The sequence below is a fragment of the Crocodylus porosus genome, unplaced genomic scaffold (assembly GCF_001723895.1).
Source record: "Crocodylus porosus isolate Cpor-Errol unplaced genomic scaffold, CroPor_comp1, whole genome shotgun sequence".
Taxonomy (NCBI): Eukaryota; Metazoa; Chordata; order Crocodylia; family Crocodylidae; genus Crocodylus; species Crocodylus porosus.
Window position 1 is genome coordinate 127,896,571 of NW_017728886.1, and position 12,420 is coordinate 127,908,990.

At 43.6% G+C, this 12,420-nt stretch overlaps 1 protein-coding gene across 3 annotated transcripts in view; it reads left to right on the plus strand.

Moving 5' to 3' along the window:
* TRIO (trio Rho guanine nucleotide exchange factor) overlaps positions 1 to 12,420 on the plus strand; it is a 386,796-nt gene that overhangs the window by 166,456 nt on the left and 207,920 nt on the right. For all 3 annotated transcript variants that reach the window (XM_019541714.1, XM_019541721.1, XM_019541729.1), the window contains exons 8-9: positions 1,298 to 1,429; positions 7,798 to 8,028. In XM_019541714.1, the coding sequence (XP_019397259.1) occupies positions 1,298 to 1,429; positions 7,798 to 8,028 (363 nt within the window). The remainder of the gene's footprint in view (positions 1 to 1,297; positions 1,430 to 7,797; positions 8,029 to 12,420) is intronic.

The window sequence follows — 12,420 nt, forward strand, 5'->3', positions numbered from 1 at the left end:
CTCCCTGCCCTCCATGTGGCCCCTTGCCGCCCTCCATGTGGCCCCTTGCCGCCCTCCATGTGGCCCCTTGCCACCCTCCTCTGGTCACAGCATCAGGCTGCCAAGGAGCCCACAGCTCTCCCTCCCTGCCCCCTTGGAGGAGGAAGGGAGGAGAGCAGAGGGCTGTGTTTGGAATCTATCTGTAGAACTGTGGTTTTGTGGCACTGCCAACTGTGTGAATGCATGCATGATTGCTTTTTGTAGCATTAAAAGGGTGTATATATCACTACAAATATAATATATATCCAAGGCCAGACAAACTTAGTGCTTAGATCCTGGCAAGTTGGGATGATGTCTTGGCTTATTTAAAAATGATTGTGTGCTTTCATACTTTCTGCATACACATGTGAATAGGGAGAAAACTAAAATAAAACTGAGAGAAAATAAGTCTGCTGGGACTAATTGAATTAGCCCCCCTTAATTGCTGTTTCAGCAGTGTTGATTTAACAGTTAGCTGTGATAGATTCTAATATTCTCTCTCTAGAAAAATTGGCTGTGGTTTATTGGCCTTTAGATGGACAGTAGGGATATTAAGGGAACGGACTGCCTTTTAACACTTGAAAATAGGAAATGGCTTGCTTTGCATATAGGACTTTAGTTTACATGAAAATTGGATTAGTTTTTTATTTATTTATTTATTTATTTTAGAGCTTCCATATTTGCCTACTCTTAGGGTTATACCCTCATGTGCTTCCTACTGTGAATAACAGCAAAACAGGTTTAGGACTTGCCTTCACAAGTAAGTTATGTGTTCAGTAAGTTAGAGCATGACTTATACTCACATGGGCAGAGTGCCCATAGTATAGTAAAGTAATTGATTCTCAACCAGGGTGCCACAGCACTGAGGGGTGCCTTGACATCCTTTCAGGAGTGCTGCAGGGAACCATACCATATTAACAGTGTTAGGTGGCCAAACGTGTTTAACAAGACTAATGCCAGAGATTTCAAATTGGAATTTGTAGCGTTAAACTCATTCTGACTTATTGGTCTTTGTGTGAACTACTCCCAAAAGTATAAAACCAAGGATGTAGTTTCAGGTAGGCTTTGAAGAGAGGTCATATTCCAGAAACCATTTAATCTGTGAATGCAAACAACTTGAATTATCCAATTTTGTGTCCCATCCTCCACCCCCCCCCCAAAAGAGACACCGCCATCAGCATAAAAAAGACACCCCTATAATGTCATTTCTTTTTCTTACTGACAGGGCCCTGCTTCAGGTATAACTTGAAATAACAAAATGTGGTTTCTTGATTTCTAGTACATGAGCAATGTGGATTCATGGTGTAAGGCTTGTGGTGAAGTAGAACTTCCATCCGAGCTACAAGATTTAGAAGACGCGATTCATCATCATCAAGGAATATATGAACATATCACTCTGGCTTATTCTGAGGTAGGTAGCTTATTTATTCTATTACATTGCTGGCTTTTTTGTAGTACATATGAGTAATAAGTATTTTCTCAGATAAAACAACACACCTTTTTTCCAAAAACCAGCTGCTGGAAATTGGACCACAGATTATATATGAAGAAAGAGGTGAGAACATTTTCTGCTGCTTATCAGCGTCCCTGCACTGAAAAATGGCAGCAGGGGCTTTAACTAAAGCTCACTGAACAAATTTTAGTTAAAGTGCCCCGCCACCATTTTTCAATGTGGGGACGCAGATAGACATTACACTGGAGTCTGCTGAGCATGATAATTACCATGCTCCGGCAGACTCAATCAAGTCTACTCTGACGTGTTGTAATTACAGTGCGTTGGAGCAGCCTCACTGCAGACGTATAGGCACTCTCAGTTACTACTTACAAGAAAAGATCTTTTTTTTGTTTGCCTTTCAAAAACTAGGTGTATATCTTATTCTGAGGCAAACTGCACAAGAAGAAATGGTATTAAGGTTTCATCATAAAGGAAGAAAAGACAAGAAAAATAGCAACAAAAATGGTTATTGTTCTTTTAAGTATGCAACTGAAAGGCAAACTCTCAGTCTTAATTTTTTAAGTTCTGGCTTTTTCTAATCTTTGCTTCAAACTTTTTAACTTTCTTGCTGGTTTGTCCTTTTCCACCCCCCCCTTCCCCTGAGAAGCATTTTCAACCAACAAACTAAAACCAGAGTGCTTCTCTTACAGGTTGTTTGGGGCCAACAGTTCAGACATTATATGAAGTAGGAGGGCCTTTTTAAAGAGGCATTATTACCTCCTAATAGCATTATGATTCCATCTTTAAAAATAATTAGGTTGGCAATAATTCTTGAAATTCCTATGGAAAAAGCTCATACTAAAGCATTTAAGAAGTTAGAAAGTATTACTTCAAAATTATTGAAAGAGAACTGAAGTTGAAGTGTCATGCGTATATTGCTTGACAAAACATAATCAGCATCTTGGTTTTGACAGCAGCAGAAAAGCATTGTAAACTAGCCTGCATCAACACACGTGCAGCATTCCTAAGGAAAGCACTTCCCATGTTTTCAAGAGTCAATCTTAGGAGACAGAAGTCAGAATTTAGGAGATGACGAATGTATTCACAGATGAGCTATAGGCTTTAAATCCTCAGACATGTTAAAATTGTCACACTACAGATACTGCAGAATGTTGAGTCACCACAGAAATATAGTGTGACGTGTATTTTCACATGTTTAAGGCCCTACTTCTCTGTTTGTGTGGAAGGAGGGAAGCAGCTTGCAGAATGGTGCTACCAGCATATGGAAGCAGTTTGCTAACTCCCAGCATGCTGTGCAGCAGCTCCTTCCTCCAGAAGTTGCTGGAAACAGCTGAGCACAGGAAAGTGCTAATTGGCTATCCAGCCAAGACTTAAAGCACACCCAATCCACCTTTGCATGGTGCTGCAAAGTATGCTTATTCTCTGTTCTTTCCAGAGCCCCATGAGTTGGTCTCTGAACCCAGAATGGATTCAGATTGCCCCTGTGACCTGTGACTCCCATTCTACTACACTGTGGAGCTGTTTTGTTATTATCATAATCTAGGACAAGAGTCATGGCTTACTGCTGCCTGTGCAGGCTGGCATGCAGCAAATGCACGTCAATGAGGAGAGAGTTCATGCGCTGCAAAGACAGATCTTTGAGCTCTGTTGTCTGCTTGTGTCCACTGACACATGCCTGGTGGATGAGAATAAGGCCTTAAAGCATGCAAGTGGCTACTGCTGTGGGACCAGTTGCAAAGTGTGCCACATCACTTCAGGGCTCAGGACACAAGCTAACTGATGGGAGCATATCATCTTGGGGAGATGAGACAGTGTTCAGTGGCAGTAGAACTTCTGGATGTGCTGTGCCCCTCCCCTTGAGGTCTGCAAGATGCTGGCCTCCATCCTTGAGCAGCAGAACTTGAGGATTAAACTGTCCCTCTCCATCAGGAAGCATGTCACCATCATGATCTTGAAGCTTACCAGTGCTGCCAGCTGCCAGTCTGTTGCTTAACTCCTCCACCTCAACAATCCCCTGGAAGTTTTGACCTGATGAAACTCATATCTTCATCCATCTCCAACGCCCTCAGCTTGAATTACAATGAACAGAAAGAGGTTCTTCATCATATTATAGATTGGTGTTGGAGGGGGATAGGGAAGTTTCATGACACCAGGGTCTTCTGCGAGGGTCTGGGATGTCACTGATGGCATGCTAAGCAGAGGGCCCAGGTTGGAGAAACAGTGACCTCAGGGCATGCTGTGAGGTATAGGGACCTCTCTTATCAGTGGGAAGCAATGAAAACTGTATGACTCTACTGTTGGAACTGTGGATGCACCTGTCCTTGGATGCCAGCATATTCTTCTGCTACTTAGCCAGGAGTGCTTGGTACCTCTGGAGGAAGCTTTCTTCCCCCTCTATCTTTTTAGTCACTCACATCCTCATTATTTTGGGCAGACAGTAATGTCATCCATGTTCTGAAGCTTGACCAAGTAGTCTGCCACAAAGATGAGGGAGAGCTCTGCATAGTAAGGTAGGTCATCCTCTGGGTACCTGTCACATGGGTTGCAGTGTTGGCCTACCTGTACCTGGCTCTGAGGCAGTAAGGTAGCTAAGGCAGTGCACCTAAGGCAGCAGCCCAGGGAACCAATTTGTTGTCGGGGACAGACAGAAAGATGACAGCTGCCACTGTAACGACAACAGCCAGAAACTCACTGCCTCCCATGTGCTACCACTGTCTTGGGCAACCAGCTTCCATGTTATGGTTTGCTCTGAGGACCTTTGTTTGCAACAAGTACTGCTGCCAGTTTTGCATGGGGCCCTGAGCTGCCATTTTATCAGCAATGCATTCAAACATGACCCTGTTAGTGGCCTGTCCTCAGGGACCACTGCTTTTCCTCTTTATCCCAGATAGCATGAAGGTTTTGCATTTCTGCCAGACTCCAGTTGATTGCCCACCTGGCTGAGGAAAGAAGTATTAGTAGGGACATTTGCCCCCAGGTGACGTGCTGCTGCTGAATGCACTTGTGCAAGCCTGGAGGGGTGAATGGGGCATGTGGAGCCTGCCCTCTTGCCTTCATGCTGGACAGCACTAGGTGTACTCACAAGTAGCCTCTGCTGCCCCACCCTGAGCCCGGTAGGCTTCAGTGACAAACAAACTGTTCCCTTGGATTTGACAGGGGTGGGAGTGGGAAGCAATGCATTCCAGGATGCTGGAGGACGAAGCTGGGCTCTGTATCACATTAAATTTGTTGAAGAATAGTTAACCATAACAAAGAAGCATAAATGTGTGAACAGTTGCTTTTTGTTATGCTACAGCAGCTGAATATGGTGTGACAAATGTAATGTATGTCTGGGGACTTCTGAATAATGTTGATAATAATTCTGATAATGTTAATAATAATTCTAAACTACGTTAAAATGAAATTTTCCAATTTCCCTTCTATGCAAATCTATCAGAAGCAAGATTAAATAGGTCAGGTTTTTCCTCCAGTGTTCATAAGAACAATGTGCTGTTGGGGGAAATATTAGCAACTTAACCCTAAAGATTGACCTGTTCAATCAAGCTCCCTCGACACATGCAGGTAAAGGTACGATTGGCTCTAATGCATGATCCGTACAATTGTGCCTCCTGCCATGTCACATGCAGGGCAAGAAATGAGGTTGTGGGATCGCACATTGGATCTAGTAACGCCTTATTGCTGGTGTAGGGGGACCCCAGGGTGGGCTCCTGCTACGTTGGTAAAAAGCAGGCTCCCACAGCTGGACATGCTTCCAGCCATAGGGGCAATGCACAGCTAGGAGTCCTGTGTGAGTTTCACACTGGGCCCAATACACCCCTTCAGCTGATGGGGCTCCGTTTCAGAGGAGACTCTGCTACACGTGCCAATTAAAGCTTGATAGCAACTATCTATAAAGTTAATACATATTTTCGAGGTCTAACTTTATAGCTTGTTGGAGCTTTTAATGGTGTGATAGCTACTTTGCATGTGTAGCTCATCTTAAAGTAATTACACAATTAACCAGGTAATTGTGCAATGCCTATAATGTATAGAGGGGATCTCAGTCTTTGGTGGTGCTGCTATTGGTGGTTCACTAATAGGAATAGCTTTTTGACCTTAGACTCCTAAATTTTTTGATACCACACTGTACTATGTACTAAGTATTTCAGTGTGTTTGGAAACACATTGACAACTCATGATGTTGGTCTGTATTTAGCTTTCTTGCTTTTTGTTTATATTTTGGTGAGTTGCTTTTATACAGTCTTGCCAAGGTAAGTATATGTTACAGAATGAAAATGTACAAAAGCCTCTCTTAAATTAAGGCATGTTCTGTCAAGATAACTTAAAAAGGTCAAATGTTTGCTAACAAACATCTTGCACTATATTGTAAAATTCAGCTTGGGAATACTACAGAAATAAATGTTGTGGTGTACAAATCCTGCTGGTATTGTACATTCCAGATGTTCCTAGTATTGTCAACATAAGCATAGACCTGGGCTTAGTGTAGGAAACTAAATGAAATACGTACCAAAAAGGGGTCGAACTAAAAGCAAAGACAAGTTTTAACAGTGTAAAGCTAACAGTGTGGGAATGTTCAGCTCTTTCAAGAGGCTGAACATTCCCACGAGCCCTTATGGAGTGGAGGGAGGGACGTGACTTGGGAGATTAGATATTAGATTAATTTTGTGTAAAATATAGTATCTTGATATCACTTAAATGGCAAACATCTTAGAAGAATTAGGGGAGCCTCAATATTGTCTTTGAAACAACCTTTTTAACCACCTACTTTATTTAAACTTTTGAGAGAAATTTTCCTGTAAGGGAAGTATCCACTCCATTTCTGTGAACTTCTTCAGTTACTGGGATAATTTCTTCATAGAAAAAAGGAAGCTGAAGCTTGATATTCTTGCTCAGCCAAGTGCTAACCCTGCTAAATCATATTTTTATGGGAGTGTGCAAGGTGGACTTGAGTGTGATTTCATATGTGGAAAGAGCAGTTGAGATTAACAACAGAAAAGTTGATTGAGATTCAATAGCAAAAACATAGCAAGGAAACTGAAGCACAGAAAAAAACCCTTAAGTTCAATTACTGGACAGGTGTCAGTGTTATTCTAGTCAGTTTGCTGCTGCTAGGTGTATCCTTAGCTATTGAAAGTATAAAGCTTTTAATGGAAGATGGAGAACCACTCCCTCCCTGCCCCCCACGCTCCTCCTTCTGTTATTAATAGAAGAATGCATTTCTGGGAGGAGCTATTTGGCTGTGGAGTAGTGGTCCCCAAATAAGACCCCAAAGGTAAAAAGTGAAAAAGAGTATGTCTGTACATTTTTTGTTGGGGGCCATGGAGGTATCATCACCTGGGATGTTGACTGCTTTTACAGTTTAGTTCTCATGAAACAGTTGAGATGTTCCTACTTGCCAGTCATAAACAGACCTCCTTCCACAGTGGTGCAGTTTGTTAGCTCACCAGATTCCATTGTACAAGTGACAGGATCATATTTGGAATTAGTCTTTGAAAATTAATTTCTTTAATAGCTGAAATATGTTCAATATTAATTCAAACCAACTATTTTATGTGGTCACTGCTGCTTTTCCTCAGCTTGTGAAAGTGAAAACACAAAGTTTTGCCATATTAATTAATTTTGTTTCTACATGATTCACATTGAAGAATCAAGATGAAATTGATGAATTTTACTTGATCTGTCTTTGCCATAAATGTCAGTATTCAAGTGGAGTAACGTCATTTTTTTTAAATGATTCTTGATACAAACACCTTGGTTCAATTTACTGAAGTAAATCAAAAGCAATTGTGCGTGTTAAGCATGATAAATCAAGAGTCCTGAGTTAAAGCTATCTCTCCCCTTAATTCTCAGTTACATCAGAGTTACTAGGAAGATGAGTATTTCAATAGGCAACTCCTCAAATAGTCTGTCTATACAGGGAAGTTGGGTAGCATAAATTAAGATGTTTGTAAAATAGGTTACAGCATGTTTCAATACCTGGATAGGAGAGAGGGCTAATTGCTGAGACTTCTTTTAATGAAACAGTGTACATAACTGTGTGTACCTATATGTTCATTAATGCATTTTTGCTACTACACATTAAATTTAGTACCGCTAATGTGAGGTATTAACTAAATGTGTGTTAGGCTACCTAATGCACAGTAGTGACAGTGGATGCAATTCTAGTGACACTTAATGTGCAGTAGCCTAATTTTACTGCATACTAGCATGACAATGTAATGCTTAGTAAAATAGGCCACTGCACATTAAAGTCCACATGTAGACACACCCTGTTTTAACTAATAAGCTTCTAACAAAGACTATTCTTCATTCCTTTTGGTTAGGTGAGTCAAGATGGGAAGTCATTACTTGACAAACTTCAGCGACCTTTGACTCCTGGGAGTTCTGACTCACTAACAGCCTCTGCTAACTACTCCAAGGCAGTGCATCATGTTCTTGATGTCATCCATGAAGTCTTGCACCACCAGCGACAGTTGGAGAACATCTGGCAGCATCGGAAGGTTCGCTTGCACCAGCGGCTTCAGCTGTGTGTTTTTCAACAGGATGTTCAACAGGTTAGTTACAGTCCTCTCGCATCAATATTTGTGAACCCACATTGTAATGAAACTGGGGCAATTAAAAAAAAAAAAAAGTAAGCCATTTATAAACTAGGAAATCCAAAAATAATGGTAACAGATATAAGTAGGCTGTCCAGAAGGCAAAAGTGTGTAAAAAGTCCTGTGTTAAAGATCTACAGTTTAACTGAAATGCTTGAAATAGAATGAAATATAAAAAGAAAACAGGGGTTGTCAACCAGGGGTATGCATACCCCCAGGGGTACTTAAAAAGGCCATAGGGGGTATGCATGGGCCAGCAGATGGGCAGGAATGGACTGCACTCTGGGACATGATGGCGGCGTCTTCCCTGGTGCCTTCCCATACTTTGCTTACCTGGGGGACGGGTGCACCGGGCGCTTCCGACTCTATACAGTGCCTCCCCACCACCCACCTCAGCTTGCTCTGTGCCAGTCCCAGGAGCAGAGCTGAGGGGGCGAGCGCAGTGGTTCCTTTCTGCAGACCACACACTCCACCTGGCTGGGGGTGGGGGTGGTTTACACACAGCAGCTGCCACCACCAGCATCCTGTGCTGCTGCTGCCGTGTCCCGTGCCACATTCCTGCAGCCAGTCGCACGTGCAGGTCTGTGGGCTGATGACAACTTGCATCTGTCACGCTGCCCATCAGCTGCCTGAGGAACCACACGTGTGACAGGCCACAGGAAAGCATCATGGAACGCAGCAGTGGAGATGGCAGCCACCGCATGTGAGCCCCACACAGCGTGTGCCCCACAGAGGGGCACTGCTGCCCTCGCCTCCCCAGCCCTGCTCCTGAGACTGGGCATAGTGACACGCACCCAACCCCACTTCTTGATCTTCCCCCGCTAGCCCCTTCCCTCTTCCCACTCCACCCCTTCCCCCACACACACACTTACCTGCTGGGGGTGTCTGTGTCTGTCTGTCCCCTGCCCACCCAGCTGCAGCAGGCACATGGTGTTGCACAGCTCTTGGGGCAGCGGGGTGCAGAGTCCAGCCTGCAGCAGCAGCAGCTGCCTCCGCCCCCCACACATGATTTGGGGGGCACATGACCCCTGCATCTCCACCAGCATGCGCGCAGCAGCAGGAACTGACCCCCAACATTCCCCCTGGATGAACCACTCTCGGGTTCATGCTCCGCACTAGCTGTGCAGCGCCTGTCCCTGCTCCTGCCTTAGCCCCACTCCCTCCTTCACCATGGGGGCCTCAGTCTGTGCCCCCCCCACTTAAAACCAAGAAAAAAATATTAAGGGGTACATGAGCTGAAACTTTGAGGCAAAAGGGGTACACTTGTTAAAAAAGGTTGAAAACCCCTGCTGTAAAATGTCAGAGCCCCAAATACAGAATACCTAGTAGCCACTGTTGTGTTGATTGGAATACAAAAAGTAGTGCCAATACATTTTTTTTTAATGTTAAAGTGCCAGTAATGAATTACTGAAAATAATCTAATGATGCTCAACACTGTGGTTCATTTGCACTGAACCATGGCTTGAATGCAGCTGTTGAATGAGAAGCTGAATCACACAACAAGGTTTATCCCGCCTACTTAGAAAAAGTGCTCTGCCATCTTCAACTGTTCCCAGTAAGTAATTCCTGTTTTAAGAGCTAGCTTATGAGTAAGTCATTAAATCTTTGAGGTTACTTGAAACTTGGCTACTGCCAATATAATGCTGGAAGGATTATAGATGCTTTGGTAAATATAGATGTTGATTTAATCGCATTTTCTTGCATTTTTCTGTGGCAAATGGAAAATGCAGATTTGTGGTGATGAGATGTCAGAAAGCATTGTGAGAATATTTTGATCAAATAGAGCAGATGTATATTAGGCTTGTGCGAATAGGGAAGTATTCGATTCGGATTCAGATTTGGCCAATTTGGAGGACAGTGATTCGATTCAGATATTTGGATCACTGTCCTGACCAGCTTCAGAAGATTCACCGCTGATTCGGAGAGATTCGGTGATTTCGGATCGGCTAGGGAGAAGCAGGCACAGCCAGGCAGCTGCATATTCTCCCACAGCTCCTCTGCCTCTCCCCAGGTGGGGGGAGCCACAGGAGAAGCACCCATGGCTGCCCTGCCCAGTCCCATCCACTGCCTAGCCCCAGCCTAGTCCTGGCACTTGTAAAAAAAACAAAACAAAACAAAACAAACAAACAAAACCCCCCCCCTCATTCAGTGGATGCAGAGCAGCACTGATTGGGGCATCTGGGCGATTGTGACAGAGCCCCCTCCTCCCCCACCATGCACCCACATGGCACCTGCCTCATGGCATGGGTGCAGCGCAGGTCAGTAAGGCACCACACGCTGCCTGGGAGCTGGGGCCACTCGGGCTGAGTGGAGCTGGACTCTGGGTGATGCATGGAGCCACCCTAGCTCCCAGACAGCGCACTGCATCCTGCTGAGCCATGCTGTGTCAATGCCATGGGGCAGCTGCCACCTGGGTGCGAAGCTGGAGGAGGGGTGATTCCCATTGACCCCCACTGCCCTGTGCTGTGCAGGAGGCTCTGCCAACAGCACCCAGAGGCCTCAATGGCTGCTGCCAGAGCTGGTGAGTGTGGGGTTTATTTTATTTTATTTTTATTTGTTTGTTTGTTTTTTAAGTGCCGGGAGGGGGATGGGGCCAGGCAGGGCAACCATTGGGGCTTCTCCTACTGCTCCTTTGGCTGTGCCTGCGTCTGCCTCAACAAACCAGCTGGAGGCAGTTATCAGCTGCCTGTTTAGTCTATGACCGAATCTCCAAAGAGGCCAAATCTTTTCCAAATTGATTTGGATGCTTTGAATGGATTCGTAGCTTTTAATCGGTCTCCCGATTTTGATTCAGATTCAGAGATTTGGTCCCTGAATTGGGCAAAATCTTCTCCGAATTGAATCAGCTACCAAAGCTCCACCCAGCCCTAAGATGTATGCAATGATTTGTTTCCCCGAACAGTAGCCCAACAGAACTTTAACACAGAGATGAATGCGTAATTGTGTTCTTTTGGGCTGTTCTTTGTTAGACTGTTAGAAGTATCCTGTGTAAAGCCAAACTGGGTAAAGTGGTGTATCCTTTTTAAAAACATCTAAGCTAAATTTGGCCTAAATGGCCACAAATTCATGTAGAGAGAAAATCTAGGTCTTGTCCTTCACTAAAAAGCTGAAACATTGAAAAAGCTGAAAATGTAATGCTTTGAGGCAGAGCAAGAGAAGCATTGTTGGCTAATGGCGTGAGTGAACCTAGCAGCAGGACTAAAACTGATTACAAGATACGGAGCTTAATTTAATTGTGGGAGTGGCTAGAGTTTGAGAAGTGAGGTCAAGACCAGAGATATGCCATGTTTGTTAAGGACAAAGTATGATTCACTATTAAACTTGAAAATAATATTTACAAAACACCCTTGTATAGAAGCCTGGTATTTAGTAACTGCAAAACAACTTCTACACTTCATTTTGTGTGCCCTAACTGTTGCTTGGGAAAGGATTGGTTCAAAATGAGGAATTGACTTAACTATCCATAAAAGGAACAATAGAGCAAGTTTTCAAAGTGCATAAAGTAAACTGGGCAGATAGTACTCAAGCTTATCATAGCAATCCTAGGAATATTAATAGTAAGGAAGCAAGTTTTGATTGCTGACTGTGCTTTTAATAGAGGAACGGTATTGGCATTAAATGTAGATATAAGGGAAAGTTGGCCTGACTAGATGAGCAGAGACAGATAGTCAAGATTGCACAATGACTTAATAACTTGGTACCTGTACCATAGTGTCTAGTGCTGATATTGCTTTACTTTGACAAAATGAGGTCCATAGGGAACTACGTGGGGTTGGGAAGATGTGAAACAGTCTTACTTGCCCTGTAGCAAAGTGGGTATGCAGGTGTGTAGGAACGTATGCGCATACCAGAGATCTTGGGAAAACAATACATTACATTCAGCTGAGGTGTTTATAAGAACTTGAGATAAGTTTCTTTAGTTTAGTTTACTCTTTAAATCTTCTCCCTATTAAAAAATACATTAAGGAATAGAGCATCCTTTGTGTCAAGTCTCCGTTTTGTCTACAAAGCCTTAAGATTCATCCATGTGGACTGAGTGGAAATTCTTCTCTAAAGCCCTATTTATGATTAACTAAGGAAAGTCTCCCTTTTACTTTTAACCAGACTTGCTTATGATCACATTGAAGCAAATAGTTCAGCAAAAGTGAATCATTTATCTGGGGGAAGCCCATATTTTAAGGTTGAAATGGCAAAAAAAAGTACCGTATTTTTCGGACCATAAGACGCACTTTTTCCCCCCCAAAAGTGGGGGGAAAACGAGGGTGCGTCTTATGGTCCGAAGGTGTGGTACCCCAGAACATTTGTTTGCGGTCCCATGCGCCCGCTTACTGTCTGCTGTCCGCTGCCGTT